At 44.1% G+C, this 23,954-nt stretch overlaps 1 protein-coding gene across 5 annotated transcripts in view; it reads right to left on the reverse strand.

Annotated features, from left to right (window-relative positions):
• The window catches only part of fgfr2 (fibroblast growth factor receptor 2), a 40,745-nt gene extending 17,095 nt beyond the window's left edge, over positions 1–23,650 (reverse strand). Inside the window, exons 1-7 of one of the 5 annotated variants that reach the window (XM_044214097.1) lie at positions 22,940–23,650; positions 20,393–20,648; positions 12,442–12,699; positions 12,010–12,084; positions 6,764–6,933; positions 4,628–4,751; positions 88–278 (exon numbers count right to left, since the gene is read on the reverse strand). In XM_044214097.1, coding sequence (XP_044070032.1) covers positions 88–278; positions 4,628–4,751; positions 6,764–6,933; positions 12,010–12,084; positions 12,442–12,699; positions 20,393–20,573 — 999 coding nt within the window. In that variant the 5' untranslated portion in view covers positions 20,574–20,648; positions 22,940–23,650. The remainder of the gene's footprint in view (positions 1–87; positions 279–4,627; positions 4,752–6,763; positions 6,934–12,009; positions 12,085–12,441; positions 12,700–20,392; positions 20,649–22,939) is intronic. The other 4 variants (XM_044214096.1, XM_044214095.1, XM_044214099.1 and 1 more) reach the window with 4 other exon arrangements.
• Positions 23,651–23,954: the final 304 nt, after the last annotated feature.

Genomic DNA, 23,954 nt, shown 5'->3' on the forward strand with positions numbered 1-23,954 from the left:
CACTGGCAAAACACCAAGAGAAAAAGAGAAAAAGATTTGCCTCTAATCAAGGGAATAAAATCTAAAAGAGGAAGTGCAGGAATGTACCTTTAACACTCGGACATAGGGGTGTCCGTCGGGGCCATAGCGACTGCCATTCTGAGTAATGTGCTTCAACCACTGGATGTGAGGTTGGGCGTCGCTGTAGACCTTGCAGACGAAGCGCGCGTCCTCCCCAACGTTTACAGTGGTGTTGGCTGGGAGACCAGCCTGGAGAATAGGCCGGTGAGGGGACCGTTCTGTTGAGAGGGAGGGAAATGTTAGTTTTAGGAGGCTGGTTTATTACTTAACAGATACGTTGACCAACAGGGAAGTGTCTCAAAAACTCGGTATTTCCCTTTCCGAGTTTATCTTTGCAAAAGCAGAACTTCACGTACTGTGAATGTTTCCCAGCAACCGTGAGAGGTAAAATCATGACTGCGCTGCTTCTTTCTTATCTTAGCATTTAGAGGCTTCACACAAAACAAAGAGGCGGATGCATTTATCACTAAAAGATAAAGAACTCAGGTGGAGGAGGACCTCCGTAAAGTAGGGTGTATATATATTGCATGTGAGTAGTGGGTTAAGCAAAGCTTTGTGCCAGTCTTGGAAAGTGAAACACCTTCATAGCACCCCCACATCTCCAGCTATCTGCATTCTTTTACAAGCAAACACTTGGCCTGTGAATACAAACAGAGCGAGACCTGTTGAACAATGCCCCCTTTCAAACACTACCCGTCCTTCACAACCACAGTGAGGAGCCCACCAACCCCCACACTGACAGCAACCACCCGCTGCCACCACACACACACACACACACACACACACACACACACACACACACACACACAAACACACACACACACACACACACGAAATGACATCACTCAGCCTGGGTTGCTGCATTGCCTTTCCAAAACAAAGCCTTAAGGTAGGTGCAGTGAATTTGTTTTATGTGTGTGTTTGTGAGTGTGTGTGTGTGTGTGTGTGTAAGGTCGGGGGTGGGTCGGGGAGATGGTCAGAGAGTGAGGCTGTGTGATGAAGGGTGGAGGCTGGGTTTAAGAAGGAGGGCTAAAAAAGGGGGGAAGAATTAGCAGGGTGAGTGAAGGGAAGATGGATGGAGAGTGCAGAAACTAGGCAGAGACTTTTTCGTCTGCCTGCCTGTCTTCCTGCTCCATCTTTCTGAAATCTGTCAGATCAGATGATTCCCACCCCTCCTTCATCTCTACCCATCTCCCTCCTCCTTCCTGCACATTCCTAGGACTCGCCTTGTTTATTGTCTCTCTTTCTCCCCCCCTCCTTTTCTCTCCTCCATCTTTCACAGGCCTTCTCACCCTCTCAATCTTTCCCGAACAGAGAAAAGTGATCGTCTTAAATCTAACAGTCCGTCGCCAAACGCTCTCTTTGTAAAACCTACCAAACAGAATACTGTCTGGCATGATATATATTTACTAAAACAGGAAAAAGGGAAAAAGCAGTCATGCAGAGAGAGACATGTTGGCAAGCCAAAAAACTTTTGGAGCTGTCATTTTTTAAAAATTAATTCTAACCTTCATTATAATCCATCCAAATGTCAGCTGGAGCATTTAGAGCTGCATAGCCGACAACTCAGACCAAATGACAGAATGAGTGTGCAGTGCGAGAAAATAGGCCACATCATGATTATGGAGAAACCCCAAAACAATAAAAGTTTGTCGAGCAGTTCCTGCTTAAATTAGATCAAGGACTATCGTGTGTACGTGTGTGTGTGTGTGTGTGTGTGTGTGTGTGTGTGTGTGTGTGTGTGGGCATGGGCATGGGCAAGTGCAGAGAAGCTCCTTTATGGCCCATCAACCTCACACAAGAAAGCTATACTTAGGGAAAGACATGAAGGAAGATGGGATATGAAATAGTAGTCCTCTCTGTCTGCAGCATGAAATGAGGGAATGGCGACAGAAAAAGTTAACGGGTGGTTTCCATGTATCCAGTGGTGGAATGTAGCAAAGTACATTTACTCAACTACTATACTTAAGTACAATTTTTAGGGACTTGCACTTCACTTGAGTGTTTCCATTTTATGGTGCTTTATACTTAACTCCACTACATTTCAGAGGAAAATTTTGTACTTGTACGACCATTAGGTTGGGAACCACTGGACTAAGCTCTATATAAAGTAGTTAAAACTAGCTCCACCTCGAGCAGCTACGACATGCTGCTTATACATTAATGTGTCAATATTGACATTCTAACAATGTCATATAAATTAAAATATCAATCATAGAGGACATTTTACTGCAGAATGAGTACTTTTACTTTGCTACTTTTAAGATATATTTTGCTGATGATACCTGTACTTTTACTTAAGTAAGGTTCTATATGAAGGACTTGTGACAGAGTATTTTGACATTGTTGTATTAGTACTTTTAGCTAAGTAAAAAGAGTACTTTCTCCAAACTGCATCTGCAACTGTATCAAATAAAAAAGAAAGAGCAGACCCTGCTGTGCCTTATTATGTTTTGCTTTGACCGATATATAGTGACCCGTTTCAAAACTGAATCCATTTATCAATTAAGTCATTAGTGGAGAAATTTGATGGCAGCAGTGGTGGGATAGAGGCAGAAAGAAGCGTGAGGAGACGGACCAGGGGCATTCCATGGTGTCCCATGCGAGACCGGTGAACTCTGGGTAACCTGGCGGCTTGGCACACAGGGCCCTAAGGGTCAGGGAGGAGTAGAGGCACAGGAAGAGCGCGGCACGGCACAAGATGGCATGGGGCTACCAACAAAGTGCCGCATTGCCACTGGGTGCCACAGTTCTGATTGAAAGAACTGGCGTTTGTTTTGACTCCTCATTTGTGTCTACTCGTGGATGTTCAACTGCGGCCCTTTCTCCAGAGGCCAGTTTGAACCAGAAAAGGCTGGTTTCTCTTGGTTTCAATAGCTGATCCTGCAGGTCATTTGGGCAAAAAACAAAAAAGGCTGATAAGAACAGTCTTCTCTGTCTCTGTATCCCCTCCTTTTCTCTTTCTCCCCCTCTCCTCCCTCTGTCCACCCCACTATAATGGAGGAAAATGAAGCAAGAGGTTGCAGGGGGCAGTGGCTGTGGAGCCAGACGTGGAGGGGGTTTACTGCTCTGCAATAAAACAGAACAAAAAACTGAAATATGCAGCCTGAAGGAGAGCTTTACCTAACTCCAGAGGGGAGCAGAACAGGGGGCCGGAGTTGGGAAGCGTGTGTGTGTGTGTGAGTGGACCTTCATGTGTTTGTGTGCATGTGCCTGTACGCTCATTGTGCAAAAACCCTCAGGTATTCAATCTCCATCTGATATAATGAAAATAATACTCCTTATTACCATGGAGACGCTAATCAAAACACAAGTGTGTAATTACAGTAGGTCTGCTTAGGACAATGGAGACAGTAGGAGAATAATTCTACATACAGACATTGAAGCACGGAGTGACCGGTGGCCCCTAAATGCTCTTCTGTGAATCAAACTGCTGCAGCTGCATGTCTGTCCGGGTTATCTGTGGATTATTGACTGGCCTTTAGAAGAATAACTGTGTCAGATAAACTTTGATGTGTACTGATTGCTTGTATAGCGGTTCGAGTGACGCCAAAGGAGAGCGGGTTTGCATCAAATTAAGGGCAAAGTTGCTGTATGCTCTCAGACAAACACACATGCACACATTGATCTACTATCTTTATTCGCCTCTCCTTGTTGTCCCCGCTATTTATCGATTCCGCAAACTGAGCAGAAAAACACTCTTTGCTGTCTGCGCTCCAAAGGTCATAGTGAGGGGTTGACTGAGCTGGGTCTGAACTCGCTGTAATAACGCTGAGGCCAGCACTCTGTCCTCAGAGTGACACTAAATGATCATCCGCTACTGGTTTAAGTCCCCATCATACCTCAGCTGACCTTAAAGGGTCAGTTCACCCAAATCACACAAAAAACATCTGTCCCTGTCTGATATTGCGCCATGCAGATAGTTTCTGTTTTATTAGTCAAGGTTGTGGTGCTCAAATCATGGAAAATTGCATTTGGAAAACCAACAACGTGTGTTTTTACACACATTTAATCAGGATATTCCACAGACTTCATTGTTAGCAATTTTCTGAATAAAAAGTAGTTCCAGTGAAAAATATTTTTGTGATTTGGGTGAAGTGACCCTTTAAATCGATCTTTAAAAATAATTATTTGAGTGAAGATGGGGGATGGGTGACAAAATAACCACCAAGTTGGTGTTACAAATATATTAAAACAACTACAATATGTCATAAGACATAATAAGAAGAATAAAGAATTACAAAATTATATAAATAAATAGAAACTACATTCAAACTGTTGACACGTGCATCTTTAGCTTCCATACACTTGGCAGCAGTCCTTGACCTGCACCTGCATCTAGAGTGCACCTGGGCAATCAAACAGCACACACACACACACACACACACACACACGCACGCACATACACACTATTCTCACCGTGAGAACTCTTTCTGGCCTCCCCCATCCTCTACCTCTCCCTCCCTCTATCCCTCCACTCCACCTTTGTTGGCCTCACAGGTGTACTCTGAGTCTGAGTGTGTGTGTGTGTGTGTATGTGCATGTTTTGTGCATGCATGGTACTGACCTACTACATCCAGGGTGTATGTGTGGTTGATGGATCCAAACTCATTCTCCACCAGACAGGTGTAGTTGCCCTTGTCCGACGGCACCACGCTCTCCATGATCAGGGTCCAGTGCTGGCTACGCACCTGGGTACAAGAGGCAGGGGTTTCTTGTTATGAGTGGACAGAAACACAGACACATTCACTGATACACATGCCAATAAACGTGCAAATACAGAGAAATGACAGACATAATAGCTAGCGCTACATGAGAAAGATGACAGAGGGGATTTGGTTGGAAGAATGAAAGATGAAAGCTGATGCTGTGTGCTGGAAAACAATATTGAGGCTGATGACAGGCTGATTCCACCAGAATGACTCCACAGCATCAGAATATTGTCTTTATTCCAGTTACATCAACTGCTGGGAAAAATATCCCAATTTCTTTTATATTATTAGTTTTTGGTCATATGGGGAGTTCTGAAAAGTAGATGTCACAGAGAACTGGATAAAACAGAATTGGATACAATTTTTACAAAGGTAAAAAATAAATTCAAATACACCACCACCACCCCCCCACCCCCATACTTCCTTGTAGTCTTCTAATTCTTCTGTCAGTCACTGTTATCTTGGATAGTAAACCCCACCCTTATAGTCTAAGCACAGCTATTCATAATTATTGGCAAAAATAGTTTCACCGCAGGTGTGAGCTAACATAGTGTTTCCGTCTGCACACTGAAGAGAGACTGTAGCTACTGCTTGTACAGGCTTACATTTCACACAATGGAGATATTATGCCACAGGGCTGGGCTCAGGTACAGGCTTTGTCCAATATTTGTTGACAAAAAGAAAGAAATAAGCTGCCCACAGTGTATCTGACAGCCTGACTGTATCATTTCCGTCACGTCGTGGCTGTTTTTTGTCTACGCTGTAATGAGCCTGCTGAAAGCCAAAGGGAAGCGACATTAGCAGCTACATCAACATAATCTGCTCCTAAACTTTCCTGGCAGGGAGATGTGTTTCCTCATAAACTGTCAGTCATTAACCAGGAGCCTTAGACTCGTTCAGCATCACCGGATCTTTTCTTAAATTTATTTCACAACTGTCTGTTTAAACAGTTATTCCAATCTATCAGTACAGCTCTAGTATATACAGAAAATGCTGCTTGTTTTCAGAGACAAAGAGAGGAATTTAGGAGCAAACATAACTAAACTGTAATCCAAATAGATTCCGTCACAGTGGAGGAATTCTTCGCATTAAGACTAGATGTAGCCGTTTTCAGGTTTTTTTATACAAAGAGGAAATAAAACACAGCAACACTAGCTTTACTTTCCCATGACATACAGAATCAGGTATTTTCAGCACATATATATCAACTCAGACTGTTTTATTTCCCGAAACGTGACTAGGGCAAGAGACAGTTTCACAAGTTAAACAAAGCTTTTTTGTTGGAAACAGTGTACTATGCATAGAAAGTCATACTCATTTAAGTCTACTATTGAAATGGAATTAAAGTTATGACCACTTTTCTTTATGCAGAATGTTATAAACAGAGAGAGAGTTAGTAAGCTGCACAGCACGTCAAGCTCCTTCAGTTTAAATTTTAACCAGCTCAGCAACAGTGTTTGTGAATCGCATTTCATAACAATAGAATCACATGCTAGATTCACATAGTAGTTTCTGACCAAAGCCAGTGGGACCTGTTCTCCCTGATTGAGTTACCTCAGCATTCTCAACTCATTTCAACCCTGACACTACCTACTTTCTCTATACCTTACTGTCTGGGGGCATTTAACCCTTAAGTCCCGGGCTTAAGTTTCTAATTGTTGGGGGTAAAGAACCATTTCGAGTTACAGTGAGAGGCTCTGCAAAGTATCCTGGTGAGAGGAGGCGCACGGATGAGCAATTCCAATTTCACACCAGAAACCCTGCCCTCGTTTCCTCTGTCTACTCTCCTCCCGTCTCTCCACTGAAGGGTGGAAAGGGGGTGAAAGGACAGCCAGGGAATGATTGGAAGTAGGAGGCTTGACGTCCCTTGTAAATACATTCACAAAATGGCCAGAAGTACTGTAGCACAGAAAGCAGTAAAAAAAAAAGCAAGAGAAGGCAGAGAGTTGACATTTGCAATAAAAAGTATGATGTATTACTGTTTATCCTACCTTATACCCTCCCATGCGGTCCTCTTGGCGGAAAGGCCTGCTGTTTTTAAGCCAGCGCAGCTTGGGCCGGGGGTTGCCTCCTGCAGCACAGCGGAACTTGACTGTGTTGGCAGCTGGCACCGCATGCAGCTTCTTCTCCATCTTTGCTGACAAGGTCCAATATGGAGCGCCTACAACCAAAGAACAGTTGGTCTTCAGTCAGGGTGAGATTTCCTAATCATGTCCTCAGCATTAACAGTTTGCAGTTTGGCTTCAGGGCCTTGGACTGGCTAAGACAGATATACATGGAAGCGTGACCGCAGAGGCAAACCTGAACCATTCCTAACACCCCCCACCCGCCTCTGGCAACACTGACTGACCTGCCGTCTGCATAACACAACCCAGAGCTCCACACTCACACAGTTAAATAAAAACACACACTTTCCCTGTAGGCTCGGCGGGGTGTTGCAAAGGGGGAAAAAACATCAGCTCTGAGGGGAGAATGTGCCTGGGCGTTGCCAAGAGGGTAACTAGACCATCACATTCAATTTCATCTCATTCCACTTAGCAGCTTTTTTTCTCCCTCCACTTCCTCCAATTACCATAGCTCCCCTGTTTATCTGCCTGTCACTTGGCTAGATATGGACGGCAGGGCCAGGGATGCTTATCACCCTTGGAAAATCATTATGTGCCGTCAGGGGAGAAAATGAATGTCACGTTTAACGAAGGATTTCAGAGTTCTCCACGCACACTTTTGTCCAGATTTTATCAACGCCAAACTGTTACCATTTTTCCTACTGAAATCTGTCACCATTTTTCCTACTGAAATCTGTCACCTTCCTTGTGTTTTGTCCATTCCCTGGTTCCCTCTTTTCTCCCAATTTCTGTCTCTCAGTCAGCTGGATTTTCCTCAGAGCCCCCCACCCGCCCTTTCTCTCTGCACCTGGGAGCGTGATTGCCTAAGCAGATGGGGCTCAGAGGGGAAGAGGAACTCAAAGTCAAACAACAACCCAAACAGTCTTCCACACAATCACTTCCTCTCCATATAGCAGGCGTACAAGCAACAGAAGGAATACCCATAGATAAGACCCCTACTGACTTTCGTATGACCCTCAAAGATAAGTTTACATCCCAGGAGAATATTTGCTTCCAGTGCCCTCCCTCCACTCTATCCCGCCCGTCCAATCTGCATACTATCAGACACCTCCCATCATTTTCTCTGGCACGCACAACCGGACAAGTCGCGCATACTTGGATAGTAAAGTCAGTAAACAGTGCTCTTCCTTCATGAATGGATGCATATGGTGCTTGCTCAAACTATAATTAGGCATTCCCCTTTCTTCTTCTTCCTTCTCACTCTCACTATCTGTGCTTCTCTTCCTGCATCTTCACCTCGCAGTCCCCTCCACACAGAGACAGATTAGGTGGAGACCATTGCGAGGCTGTCTCTCTCCAAAACGACCTCTGACCCCAAACTGGCAGCCAGGTTGGAGGATGAGGTTGGGACATGAAAGGTGAGCAGTGCAGTTTCCCATGCTCTCCTTCAAACGAGACAACCCTCAGACCTCCCTCCAGATGAAGCCAAACTCTCACTGGCCCAACTGCTGTGGACTCCAGGAACCCCCGCCTCCCCCAAAGCCCCGTGCATCCGGATCCCCACTCACGGCTGTTTATCCTAAGCTGGCCTGGGGTGAGCTGAGGTTATCTAACTCCTTCACTATGAGTCAAGATTCCTCCGGAGAGCTAAATCCATCAGTGACCCAAAGTGGTATTTCAACATTGAAACGATTTCTTGTTAAACTGTGATATCCTCCTCTTTACCATGTATCTGTGCAAGCTAAACAAGGCAACTTTGTACAGTGGATTATGACGGCCACTGTTGGGGAAACAATGGGAGTTTCAAGAATACAGTTTCAAGAGTATTGGTCCTGTGAAAACCATGTATCTCCAAAATGTTCCAAAAAACTTTTCATGAGGAGGGAAACCCTTGTTTTCAGCTTTTTTTGCTAATCCAAAGGGTTTTTAAATTGTTTGAAAAGCTTAAGAAGTAGGATAATTTTCTCCACCCCCAAACGATCACTCGATTGTTTTTTCTGAAAAATTTAAAAGCACCAAATTTGGAGATACATGGTTTTCTTTGAACAGCGACAACTATGCTAATGAAGTTATAACAAGCTTATAATGACCTATAACTTTAGATCCTGCATGTCCCTCATTTTGACATGTAAGCCGATAGACTACTCTCACCTTTAAAGCCCCTGAAAAAATTACATATTCATAACTAAATACATAACTTTCAGTAAAAAAAACTTTTTAAAGTTATTTTATATATAATCATTATTGGCCTGGCAACATAAACTAACAACCCCACAACTGTCACCAAATTTTGATTCAAGGATTGTTAAATCTTGATTGGTTTATGTGGCATCAACTTTTTACTTTATTGAGTCCCACTTCAAACAAGTGAGTTGAGCTCAGACAAAATAAAAATACAGAAACCGCTGTTGTGAAATAGCAAAACTGTTCAAACTTAGAGAGAAAATTGATCCATGTAGAAAATCATTACCCATTGTAAGAAGCTGATTGAGTAAATAGGTTTTTAGGACCTTTAAAATGTTTTTGTCAAAACTTTTTTCATAACATTATGACTTTTTTCTTGTAACCATAAAACTTTATTTCCATAAAATTTGGACTTCTTTCTAGAAATTATGACTTCATTCTCATACTACAATATTTTTCTCATAAACGTACAACTTTATTCTTGTAATATGACTTTTTTCCCACAACATTATGACTTTATTTTAGAAATCTCTCATTTGTTTTCCAACAGTGGCCATAATCTTCAACATAAAGTTGCACACTGGAGGACCCAAATACAGTTTATCTTTTGAATAGATAGATTTATCACTTCAGTACCCATAACATATAACAGGACATCAGCAAAGAGTTAACAATTTTCATTAACAGGAGACAAACTGTTCTCTCTGAGCTGCGCACGAGTGCTCTAGCTGCATGCTTTATGTTTCAAAGTGTTCTGTCACTTTTATTCCTGACTTCAATTATGCTGGTGAGATAACTCTATTCTTCCATGAAAATCCTGACATGTGCAGCTTTAACTAAAGGGGAGCCACAATGACAATGAGTGATGATGTAAACAATAATGAGTAAAGTCGTCAACTGGACAACATCAGGACTGAATGCGGAAAGCAAAGGTCCACGTTGCTCTTTAACTTCATCATGACATCAGTGTTACCCTCCACCACTACCCCCACCCTCACCCTTCCCCTAAACACAGCTCCCCTCACAGATCCCTGCAGAGGCTCGTCCATGTCTCCTCCAATAACACCACCCACTGCTGATGATGGACAAACACTCTGGACTCTCTCCCTTTTTAGCTTTTTTCACCGGCTTATGTTGTTCAATCTTCTATACAAAGTCAAATCAAAACGCTCTGCTTTTGCGGTGGCCTGATGCCCAACCCATTCTGAGCGCTCCAGAAGAAAAAGAAAAGCCACGAATATAAAGCTACACCCCGCACTCTCCGCTCTCATTCCCTCCCACGCCTACATGCACCCTCCTCCCTTGCTCCAGTCCTCGGCCCTCAGCCAAGGCTCCACGCCATGCTCAGAGAAGTGTTGGTACTGATCCAACAAACTCCCCCTCCTCTCCCTGCCTATTTTCCCTCTCCTCTTCTTCCCCCTTTCTTTTAATAATAATCTCGGTTTTGAATTTTCAGAAACACACACAGCGAGAAAATGCAACTGTACTGCCAGAACAGCTTTCTCTTTGTTTTCAAACAGCTTATTACCACCAGAATGCCTGGATCTTTTCCCTCTCCCCCATTTTTTTCCTCTTGCTGAGTTCCTCTCTCTCCCCCATATTTAATGGATTTCAGGCAATTACAGTCAGCCCAAAAGTGGAGGAGGAGGACTCACGGTGAGACACAATGCGTGTGGAGAATTTTAACAAGATGTGGAAGCCCTCATCTTTTTTGCTTCAGTGAGCGTATGTGTATGTGAATGCATGTATGTGTGCACGTGGCTACATAAACACATTACTACCCCAGATACTCACCAACGCTTACACAAACTTGGGTAAAAACTTTCTCTTTCTTACACACATGCACACACACACACACACAGACACACACACACACACACACAAGCCCATCAGGTGGGTAACTGGGTCCAGATGGGAGTCTTTCATAATGGATGAGCCCAGCTGACCGACTGGCTGGCTGGCTCCACGAGGCCTCACTACCTGAGGGACACTAGCTAAAGGAATGTCAGGAATCTCTGTATTCCCTGGAGACACACACACACACACACACACACACTATACAACACACACTCCAAAATCTCAAAATAAAGTATAGACCTAGACAGGAATGTGAAGGTATAGAATAGCAATAGAGATGTGGGTGCAGGGCAGAGCTGAGAGTTTTGGCATTGCTAACAGCTGTCTCCTCCCGATCCTGAAAGAATAGAGACCATCCACTTTCTCTCCTGCCTGAATCATAATCTGAACTGTGCTAATAAACAATGACAATGGTAAGAAGATTAATTCACTTAGGGATTAAGTCTTTGTAAGTGTTTGGCTATCACAATCAGCATTCCAGACTTGACATTCTGTTAATTATTCTTTTGGACCAGGATATGACTTAAAACAAAGGAGGTATGTAAGATTTTTAGAGTTTCTAAGCTTCTTAAGCTTTAGATATGGGGAGATGTGTGACTTTAAAATGTAATTTTTTTAGGTTTTATCTTCAGTGTGACATCGCTGCTGCTTTCACGGAAATCTTACCTATGAGAAACTATTCGCATTGTGATGTAGCATCACTGAATCATCATACATGAAACAACTAGAACACCATCACAACATGCTGACCATATAAAGTGAAGGCACACAGGCAAGTTTACACTGTGCGGCTACATATTTATTTGCTTTTATTTCTAAAATGCTACTGTATAACTGTGGTTATTTTCTGTAGAATGAGGGTCATGCATTTATTACTTTTACTCAGGGAAGGTGCTGAAAAAATAGCAGTAGCTGCTAGGAGAATGAGGGTTGAGTTTACTATAGAAACAACATTTAACAGACAGAGAAAGTGACTGTGGAGAGAAAACAGGGTCAGATCAGTGCACCCGCAGGCTTCTACTGTCCGCTTAATGTGCCTTGCTAAAGGGCGCCTAATCTTTGGGAGTTGGTGAGGAAGGGTAGTGCATCATTGACTCATTCATCCCTCCTTTCGTTCCTCCCATACTCACTTATCTGCTCTCCGTCCGCCCCAGCGTCCTCCGATCGCTCTGTATCGTCTTCATCATCCCCCGACGAGATGGCATCTGCACAGAGTAACCACGGTTACTGCCACCCTCTCGCAACCCGCATACACACACATACACTATTGCATGCAGAAATTTTCATGCAGTCGCTATCTCGTAAATTTGCACACACAAATTTGTGAAGAAAATAGAGTGGAGCCCTTTTTAGACAAATCTGGTCATGTGCTGCTGTAGTTGTACATACACACACACACACACACACACTAGACCCCAGAGTTGTTCAGAAAGAACAAAATTCAGGCTGTTCATCCCTGGCCATATCTTCTCCATGGCCACTTCCTGGACTCAACCAAGCTCATACCAACCCTAACTTTCCGAACTCCCTGTCCCATCCTGACTGTCTTCTCCCTGACTCACCTGTGACATTCACTATGAAGCAGACCGTGTCTTTGCCCACACTGGTGCAGGTGTACAGGCCCGAATCCTTGGCCGTGGCATCACGGATCTGCAGCACCTCCTGCTCTATCAGCGTGCGGTTGTTGGTGCCCAGAGAGCTGCCGTCTTTGGTCCAGGTGATGGTCCCAGTCGACGGCAGAGGGCAGCTTAGCTTCAGCACCTCCCCAGGGTGCACTGAGCACACCGTGGGCTTAGAAATTTGGTATTTGTTGGATGCGTCTGCAGAGCGAATGGGGTTGGATTGGAGGAGGAAGAGGGTGCAGAAGAAGGAGGAAAGAAATGTGGGAGAGGAAGAAACAAGCCATAGTTTAAGAATCAAAAACACCACATAACCCCTAATGGATGCACTTAAATCAACAGGAAGAGCAATACAGAAAAGAGTAGGCCCATTTTTTAAACCATCACACCAACATGTCGTTACCACAAACTCACAGTCACTGAGCTCTTCATTTGAAATGGAGCCCTTAGAAAATACCACTATTCTGTCATCAAGTGTGCAGTGTGATTGGCATTTATAGATTCAGAGCATGCAGTTACGGCCATAGGAGAATGTGTACAGAAAAAAAAACAACAATTGATGCTTTGCGAGCAGGTGAGAATTGGATATTACTGTGTTGAGAGACAGCCCCCCAACCCCCGCCACCACCACCCATCCCTTTTAGCATAGATGCCAAGCAGTCAGTGTGTGTGGGTGAGTAGGAGCAGTACAAACAGATCTCTGCAGCATAAAAAAAAGTAATAAAACTCCAGCACGTCTGCCCATCAGAGAGGAAAGCAGCCAGAAAGGTCTAGGACGGAAGCAGTTGTCAGGCAGGGGAAAGGAGAAGGGGGTGGGGGGGGCGCTCTGACTTTTGGCATTTCTCTGGTTTTGACTATGCACCTAAGCTCCGAAAACCTTGATCTGGCTGTAGTCTGACTCTTCTGTTTTCCATCTCTCTCTTCTTCGTTCTCTAGCATAACACGGCCATGGAGGATCTACAACACCCTGCACAGATTCTGCCGGCCAAGGCAGAGAGCAAGAAACTCTGCACGACTCCAAAGTGCATAAAACCTTCACTTCTGGGAGAAAATCCAAGTCCGCCTGTGAGTGCATGTGTGTACACCGTGTCCTCTGACTTGTACAACTGCACAGGGAGAACGAGGTGAATGTTCCATATATGAAAGGGAATTCGGAGCATCCGTGGCTGAGACTGCATTTCTACATCAGGACGGATCCATGCAAACTCTAGACTGTGACTGAATGTTGAGCAAAAGGTGGAAAACCTGCCTGAAATACAAGCTGGCTTCTGCCATATTTATATCGAAGCCAATTCCAGTCACCCTGAGGCTCTTGCAGCAAGCACACACAAACACACACACACACACAAACACACACATTCATGCACAAACGTGTACATTCACTAAGCTCAAACATACATAGATCTTGACACTCTGTGCAACCATCCACAGTGAGAAAACACTGGAAGAAATTCCGAGTTATCTTTATTGCAGTACAAAAATGTCCATAACTGTGTGTGTGCGTGTTTCTTCAGAGGGAACTGAAGAAAAGGGGCAAACAAAAAAGAGGTATTAAAAAGATTTGAAGCGGGAAAGTAGCAACATTGGAAAAGCATCCAAGCCAGTGATGAAGGTATATGTAGTGACTGAAGGCTGATAGGTGTAATTATAGAGGCAGTGGCACTCCCAGCCTTTCCTGTACCTCAATACACCTTTTCAACAACATTACACCCCTATTATGTGTGTGTTAAATGTAAAGTATACACACACACTCCCCTCGACAGGAAAGGAAAGTCATTCCGCCACAATCCAGTGGTCGAGGCATGTGTGCAAGCCTCTAAACGTTCCCCTTAGGCAAGTAGACACACAAAGGTACAGTTCCTGTATTGTCTTTTTTTTCTCTCTCTCTTTCCGGAAATAATTAACCCCTCCTTCGCCCCCCAGGACTGAATGTGTGGTCTGATAAGAGGTGGAGCACCTGTGCTGATTGATGGGAGCTGTCTCCGCTACCTTTTTACGACATGGTTTTCCACACCGGAGGCTACTGCCTTTGCTTTGACATTATTTCTCGCTTCAGCTCTTCCTTCATTGTTTATTTTAGGATTTTAGAAATTTAGAGATGTCGTAACTACCAGGACACAAAGCAGTGTAGGTATCTCCTGGGAAGCTAGCAGGTATGGACAACTTCAAGATGGTGGGCCCCTCAATGAGGCTAATGTAGCAACGCAACACCTGGAACGTACACACACACACACACACACAGACACACATACACACAGGCTGCATTGTCTGTCAGCACAGTGAAGAGAAAGGGAAGGCACTGCTTCATAGAAAGATGACACTCATACAGACGCATGGATGTGTGTGAGTGTGTGTTACACTACAAGGAGACGGAAGGAGAGATGGAAGGAGGTAAAATAAGTACAGAGGAGAGGAAAGGAAAGGAATCTCTCCAAATGGTACGTCTGATTAAAGAAAGCACACGTGTTAGTTCCTTCATTATTTTCTTATCTCTGCTGTGTTCATCTGTCCCCCTCCATCAACTCCTCCCCTTCCTGCTGCTCCTTCGTTTCACTCTTTCACCTTCCCTTCAGCTTTGCCTTCTCCTTCCCCCACACATCTTCACACCCGCTCCCACCCTGCTGACCCTGCTGACCTAACCCTGACCCTTCCCAAACCTGTTGACACCTCTGGCATGCCTGATTTTTCATGGGAACCTGTGTCATGTACACACACGTGCAAACAGGCACACACACACACAGTAAACCTAAAGGAACTTTATACACACTTGAGAAAATACAGAGTTGCACCTTAATAAATGCATGTATAATACCGTGCACAAATCAAGAGGCCTCGACACACACTTACACACACATCTTGCTCCACTTGAGTCCAGGGATGCATGCTGGGTTGAAGAGTTGAAACACTTCACTGCAGATTTTTCCTCTCTGCAAAGTTTCATCCCCCTCTGCACCACAGGAGGGGGCGGGAAGCCTCTCTATCTCACACTCACACGCACAGACACACACTTTTGCTCTATTTCTATCAAACAGCTTTCTCCTCTTCCCTCCCTCCCTCCATCATCACTATCATTTTGCCTCTCTTCTGCTGAAGCACATCTCCATTTCAAAACCCATCTCTCTCTCTTTCTCTGACAGCTATTACAAGTGTCTATCAGGTGTGATAGATTCAGGCTGTCCACTCCTTGCTATCTCTTCGTCCTCATTCGCACCGTCTTGGCTGGCAATAATTAGTCTTGCAGCCTGAGTGTCTGCGGCAAAACGCAGCAAGCAATTCTCACCAACGTCCCCCAGACGTCTGCTCGCCCGTCTGTCTGTCAGCCAAGCAGCGATGCTGGCAAAGTGGCAAGGTTTACGATTTTTTTACGTGAATGATCTTATGAATTTACTTCTGCAGAGAGGCACATTCGGCTGCAAGTCTACTCTAGCCATCTCCTCCCCGTCGCGTTCTGCACAACGGGATAGGTGGACTAAATGAAATGACTGCCATTTCGGAGGCACGCACTCAGCACGCATGCAGACCAACAGGCACACACACAGACACACACACACACAGCCAAATCACATTATCTCTGCTGCCTTTCTTATCCCTCCTTTTTTCCTCTCCTCTTTCCTCGGTATCCTCCTCACGCAGTCAAATCCCAGGACTTTTCTCCCCTTTTTTGTCTCTCCCTCTTTTCTGATGTCCGTGTCCTTTCACATTCAAATCCCTCCTTAGCTTTTTTACAATGACAAAAGAGCAGCTCTATGAACTGGCTCCTGCTGGCGTCCATGGCAACAGCCCCTCCAGTTCGCCCACCCCTTCACCCCTCATCAAGGCATTCCATGAACCCCATCCGACCCCTTTAACCCACTGGCTACCCCTTATCTTCAAAATCTTCTTAGGTGGAGGTCTAGTGACCCTCCAAGTAGACCTTCCCTCTACTTTGCTCTGGCTTCTAGAGATTCATCTTGAGAATTTAATACTAAATCATCTGAACATATAAACTAAGGCTGCAACTAATGATTATTTTCATTATCGATTAATCTGCCGATACTTTTTTCAATTAATTGTTTAGTCTATGGCTTGACAAAAAACAGTGAAAAAATACCCATCACAACAACAAAGTGACATCTTCAGATGTTTTGTTTTGTTCAACCAACAGTCCAACACCCAAAGATATTCAGTTTACAATCATATAAAACAGAGAAAAGCAGCAAATCCTCACATTGAAAGCTGGAACCAGAGAACCAGAAAACATTTGACATTCTTTTCATTATTTCTTACTTGAAAAATGACTGAAAAGATCACTTTATTATCAAAAATGTAATTTAATTGAATCGTTACAGTTCTAATATACACATTTGCATTATAAGTGACACTTTTCCCAGAAAAGTGAGCAGACAGGAGCCTCAGTTCCTTGCACAAAAACACATTGAAGGATGATGTAAGGCTGATGCAGGAATCAAATCTGTGACTTTTTAGATCTAATATAAAAGCACCAAAACTACTCTAAGCAATATATACAGCAGGTGCAACATTATCTAGTTAACATGCATCCTAATTGAAAATGGTAACAAATCTGCAGCTTCACAGAATTAGACAAGAAATTCCTTTATGCATTTCATGATTTTGTTTTTATTTTAATTGGGAAATCGCATCACTATTTTTCGTCAGTGTCTAGTCTCTTAACCAATATATTTTTTATTTTATTAAGTGGTTTTAGTCAGTGTTTTTCCTCCTTTTTCCTACTGCATCCCATCAATGCTGGCTCAGATTCCTCTAAGCCTCCTGCCGTACACCGGACAGTCCACTGAGACCTGAGGCACAAGCTGGCACAGGCAGCAGCTCTTCCCAGCCTCTTATCAGACAGGTGTGAGATTGAGCGGTGGAGCGACAAGGTATTTTCTGGCACATCAGCCAAGGCAAATAACAGTCCACAGACACACATACACTCACAACCACCAACACACTCAAACCTTCAAGATTAACACCAGCCTACGGCAGGCTAATAAAAGTCATTGTGTGAAGGCCGTATATTCTGCCCAACTGCCCCCCGGGCACACCACCGGCCGACACACTGCGTTTGTTTAGAGTTCAGTTCCATTGCCATCGCCAGTCACACACACACACACACACACTCTATGCCATTAATCCTCCAGCTGACACTTTTATACTTTTACAGCCGTACAGCCTACTGTGTAGATAGCACAGTATTACAGATAGGTAATAAGCCAGCAACTCCTTGACATTTTCACCATCACACACAGAATCACACACTGACATATAACTACCAACAGTCTACTGAAAACTATGATCTTAATTAGCAGTCTATAATCACCACGACTGTTAATGAAATAAAGGCAATTGCTACTCTGTTTAACATAAGCTGACTCTGTACCTTATTAAAGAAGGTACAGCATACAGGTGGAAATTTGATTAAGAGTAGAAATCATGCAGCAAATAAATATAGAAATGTGCCAAGAGAGCAAATATGTTCCTACTGTACCCAAAAACTCTTTGAGAAATAAAACGTGTCTTTTGTTGACAAGCATCCATCCTTTTTGAGCATGAAAGACTCATCCTTGACACATAAGGTAGCCTTTCTTTATTTAACCACTCAGCTGTTTTGAAGTTTGCCTCCATGCTGATCTGAGCATTTTTTGAAGAACAGAGTTTGGCAGGGAGTACACGAAAGTACAGCCAAACCATGAGGTGACTTTTGTCAGCCTGCGTTCCAATGTGCCTGGTGCCACGCTTCTTCCACATTATATGCAAAGAGGGGCCTGAACAGACCACAGAGCAGAGAATATCTATGTTAAAGACACACATACACACACACCTTCTGTGTTTGGTAGCATTGTTATTCAGCTCAGTCAGAGTATTTTAATCACTGTGCAAACGGAGACTGTAAACGGTGTCTGGACAAGGTAAACACTCCCATAGATACTGACGTGGCTACAAGGACAACAATAGGCCTGTTGTGGAGGCCTTAACTGGTGTGCTCGCTCTACTTCTACTGTTACAGCAGCCACAGGTAAACAAACTAGCAAGGCCACCAGGAGTGCAGGCGTGGGCTCTATAGAGACAACATCGATATGCAATCTGATGAATCTACAGCAATTACAGCTCCCACACACACAGGGAGCGGTGCGGCCGAGACTGCAGGGCAGAAAGGGGGGTGGAAATCCTAAACATCTCTGTAGGGGGGTGTTATTAGGACAGAGAGGGTGGGACCAGCCAATCTGTCTCTCTACATCGACGCCCTACAGGTGACACCAGTGCAGCCCATCAGGAGACCACAACAAACTGGAGCTGCGAACACGCTGATTCAATCACACACAGCTGCGTACAAATCTGTGTTTGCCATGTGCAGCAGAGAAAGTGATTCGGGATCAGATAAGCAGGCCAGGTTCTCTGCGCCCCCTGTTGATCCCTCATCATGTGACCCCACAGGTCTAGCGACTTAATCTCCAGTCACATGACTTCACCGCTTCACCAGAGAAGTCAAATATGCACAAATCCTCTTAAACCTTTCCTGGAGGATTGTATAACTCTGGAAAACTCTCCCTGTCTCCCTCCCTCTGTCCTCTCTGTGGCCATGTAGCGTAGCGTCCGGCCCTATGGGGCTCTGAACCCACCGGCTTGGAGCCAAACAGTCTGCGACAGAACAACAAAAACATCAACAGGAGAGGCGAGCTCAGGCGGCCTCTCATCAAGGTAGCTAAGAATGATACTTGACCTCTAGGGCAAAGGGCAAGACAAGGTACAGTGAACAGAGTGTATGTGTGTGTGTAGAGAAAGAGAGATGGGGGAGTTGGCTTAAAAAAGTGATGCTCTGTTGTTGGCCTAACTTACAATTAGCATGCATTTTAAAGCCCGAGAACAAAAGGCTTTGGAATGTGAGTTACCATCCATCACATAATTAGCTAGTCTCTGACCAGACTGAGAGGCTGGAGACAGAAAATGGAGAAGCTTCAAAAGAAAATTTTTAAAACAATAAAGCTGTCTGCACTATAGAAGAGGACTGCCTTTCACAAAAGGTTTCTCAAAAGTTTTTTGTTTTGCCAATAAAAAATATGGCTTTCAAATATTTAAAATGACAAACTTTGCAGAAAACGCAGCACAGGCAGAAACAAAGCAAAGCCCTGAACTCTGTATCTTAATTTCTCCCTTTCCCTCCCTCTTTGTGCTTCTTCCCAGGCAAGCAGGGCATGAGAGAAATGCCAGCATAAACACTGTCCCACCCTCCTTCACAGATCCCACTTGTCCTCCCACACGGGGTCACAAACCTGCCTTTAACACTCAAGTATACCACAGACATCGGCAAGAGAAATACAACAAAAACGTGTGAGTCACACGCCACACTGTGAGGAAAACAAAAGGGTTGCCATGCCGGGGTTAGTTGTTCCCCTTCTGTTTATTTATTTGAATCCCCCCTAAAATCTTACACGAACTCCATTGTTTTTACTTGTTAGATTTTTCATGAAGTTTAAATGGATAGAAGGGCTCAAAAAAACAGTTTTCTCTGCGAGAAATTTCAAATACTTTCAAATACTAACTTGTAAGTGTGCAAGTAACAGTGGAAACAACTTCAAATCAGAAAATTCATTCCCATGTTATTTTGTTACTGTTATAACTTCAGTGGATGAAACTGTTGAAATCTAAATATCCCTGTTTTGCTGGAGGCCAAATCGTGGATTTTTATCCATTGATGTTTAAGTTAGATAAGGACAAGAATTCTACGGAAAGGATGCAAAAGTTAACCAAAACTCTAAAAGTCAGGTTTAAGGGGGGGATACAAACTTGACAGATCTACACCTGCTCTCTAAAAACAAACCAAACAAATGTTTTTTTCCCCTGCTCCACCTCCCAGGCCCTTCTTTTCTGTGACTTTCCTTCCCCTGCTGTTTACCTTCAGGTTCCAGAGTGGCCTCCTCCTCCTTGGTGGCGGTGAGTGGCGGCCGGGCCACGCTGACGGTCAGCAGGGACAGCAGGACGGCGGCCAGCAGCCAGGCCCACGAGGCCATCCCGTTAGTGGGGGCCAGCGCTCCCCATACCCCCCTTCTCCACCTCCCCCTGGACACTGATCCCATCTGAGGGAGTCCGCCCAACCATCAACTGCTGCCGGGTCGGCCTGTCACTCAGTGGAATTCACCCAATCACCTGGGCTGAGAGGTGAATGAGAGAGAGAGAGAGAGAGAGAGAGAGAGAGAGAGAGAGAGAGAGAGAGAGAGAGAGAGAAGGAGGAAGGGAAGGTGGTGGCAGAGTGATGATTGAAGTGTGAACAGAAAGGGAGTGAGAAGAGAAAAAATAGAGAAAATATGTTAGTGTGGAATAATAACTCATACTTCAAAGACTTTGTTTCTGCACCATTTTTCCTCTGACTTTTTTTTTTTTGACAAAGTGAGACAGAAGAATGAAGCGAGAGAAAGCAACAGAGACACAGTGTTTCAAAATGCTGTCAAACAAGCCATGCCACAGACATACCGAAGCTGTGAGGCACCAGCAGTCAACACACAACCAACCTGCATCTACCTTTACTTCTCATCTATAATCATATGCAATGAAATATGTTTTAGAGAAGCCAATTAAAATACATTGTAGCTCTGTAAGTCTTAGTATTCACAGTCTAACCAGTTTGGTGTTTCCCTGAGTCAGTCACACAACTGCAATATAGCTGAAAGATCAGACTTTTTGTGCCTTTATTAAAATGGAATTTCACACAAATCTGATGTGGAGAAATGTTTACTCTCCACATATTCTCCTCTATCGTTTTACCATGCTGCTTCTATTTTTCCCAACAAATTAATAATTAAATATATTCTTAACTGATGAGTCACAATATGTTTTGAAAATATCTCTGGCACAGGACAGACAACACATCAGCCAATATGGCACCAATTAGGTTTAGTTGGACATCGTTTATTCCCGTGCGCAAACAGATGCGCCAAACCTGTTGCCCATGCTGCTGCATCTGTGTTAATTTTATTCGTAAGGGGCTCTTATTGCGTCTCCGTGACTTGATTATGAAACCAGTAAGGCTTTAATTGAAATGCAATATTGCAATATTGGGACACACACACACACCAATCTGTTTAACCAGACATCTGCGGTTCAACCGCGCTGAAGTGTCTCTGGAGGTTTGGTGAAGTCACGCTTCCCTGCGCTCCTTCTGCTCCAGCTGGACGGATCGATTGGTTTAACCCGCAAAGACACATGTAGTTTGACTTTTAGAGAGCCAACCTGAAAACGTGCAACCAGATTTATCTTTGATTCGCCCCTCGGGGGCCGCACGGTGGACGCGCACATGCTGTCTGGATGATTTGTGAATTTATCCCGCCATCCTAACTTTATTAGAGAAATGCACCGATTTGATTTGTGCAATTAAAGCGAATAATTCTGCATCGTTACAGCTCAGGCGTATGAATTATTAATGAACTGTAAACCAATCAGTGCACCAATCAAACACCGGGCTTCCCGCTGTCTAAAAACTTCAGCAGGACGAATAGAGACCAGAATTACCCAGAAACCTCCATTCGTTTTACTTCATTTAAAAATGTGTAATGTCTGGAGCACGATAAAGAAAATTATTATTATTATTCTGCAGTTATCAAATGTAACCACACTTAAAGAACCGAAAGGGTGAAAGGAAAAAATAAAATCTGAAAACACACAAAACTAAACTGAAAAAAAAAAGATTTTAAGAGTTGATCTAATGTGCTCTCCATGAAAAATCTTGTTCTTTATGCATGTTGCTGACGACATGACATTTGGACACATGAGGGACTTTTCTCCATACATGACCACAGCCTTCATTTAAACCGGGCTTTGAATGAAATGTCTTGGCATTGATTGAATTCCTATTGAAATTCAAATCAGTTGGCTTTGCCACAATGGGGGCTCATTTGGAGCTGCTCAGTGATTTAGGGCTCCGGCACCAAGCAGTGAAAAAACAACTGCGGTCACGGGATAATTGGCACCATAAATGCAATGTAGAAAATTAAGCAAAGTAATAAATAACCAGGACACTTGTTAATGGGCCTTAAAGTGATGATGCAAGGTGCTGTATAGTTCTAAAATAAACAAGGATATGTTTCACTGAATTAACTTTAGTGAAGGATAGCAGAACACAACATATAAATAACGTGCATTGCATTATTTTGTTGGGTGTAAATTTAAGAAAATCTCAAATAACAAACTTTATGGAGAACTTTGAATATTTTATAGACTTCTGAAAAGTCTCGAAAAAGGAATTACTGGCTAGAAAACGCTGTAAATTGAACTATAAGAAGAAAAGTGTTCTCTTTTTTTGTCATGCAGCCGTAAGAAAACCAAATAGTACAAACCAAGAAAAAAGCGCAAAGCATTTCTACTCTCACGAAGCCTGTTTAACATGACAGCCGAAACCTTGACAGATGAGACTCTGAGGAAGCTTTAGACGTAAACAGAAAATATTTACCAGGGAGGAATAAAATCGTGGAGATCTCTGTTTTGGCATGCACAGATAAGGGAGGAGAGAGCATGAGCTGAATCCAAAGGGAGGAATGTCTCCAACTCCTCAATGCACCAAAAAAAAAAAAATCTGCGAGGCGCTGCCTTTTTCAGTTTACTATTCCACAGTCAGCCGGCATCAACTCAGATCAGAAGATATATTCCAAACGCGACTGGCAGCGTAGTCCAATGCCATGCAAAGAAATCCGAGTTTACACGCGTTATCCTTCCAAAACAGCCCGGAAAACCATACCGCTGTCCCCCCCCGAAACTTTCCTCCCCCGTCACCAAGTTTCTTCTAGGGCGCAAAACATGCCCAGTGTTCCCGAGCAGCGCACTTGTCAACTAAATAGAAAGTTTGCAGCTACAAAGGGAGGTGGAACGGGGTGTAAAAGGTAGGCTACAAGTGGATAGTTGTCCGATGCAAAATGTCATAAAATCCATCAATGTGCGTTCCCCTAGTGAAAAGAGCGTCTTTCGCGTCTGTTTCTATTTTTCCGCCGACAGTCCTCGCACTGTTTCTCAGACGCTTTGTCAGGTTTACAAGCTTTTTTCTCCTCCTTGCGTCTCTACACACTGCCCTCCTCCTTCACTCCAGTGGGTGTCATTCCCCCCGCGAGCACCCCCGGTGTAATTCGAGCCGCTTCCTGGCCGCAGTGTCTTTGGGCCCTGCCTTCCTCCGCCCATCAAACTGCAGCGCTGCTTGTCTGCTGCCTGCCTGCCCGCCCTGCGCTCAACTTGCTCAAACTGGGTCCAATGCGAGGGCCCCTGCTCCGCTCCGGAGCTGTCAGACCGCAGTAACAACGCCCCTCAGTGGCCGAGGCATGACATCTGCGGGAGGAGACGCACAGAACACACCACACACACACACACACACACACACACACACACACAGACCCACAAAGCATCCATACAGTAGGCCTATATTTCAGAATATTTAGATGTTGCAGTGGTGGAAGAAGTATTCAGAAGTAAAAGTAGAA

The sequence above is a fragment of the Siniperca chuatsi genome, linkage group LG11, assembly GCF_020085105.1.
Source record: "Siniperca chuatsi isolate FFG_IHB_CAS linkage group LG11, ASM2008510v1, whole genome shotgun sequence".
Classification (NCBI taxonomy): Eukaryota; Metazoa; Chordata; class Actinopteri; order Centrarchiformes; family Sinipercidae; genus Siniperca; species Siniperca chuatsi.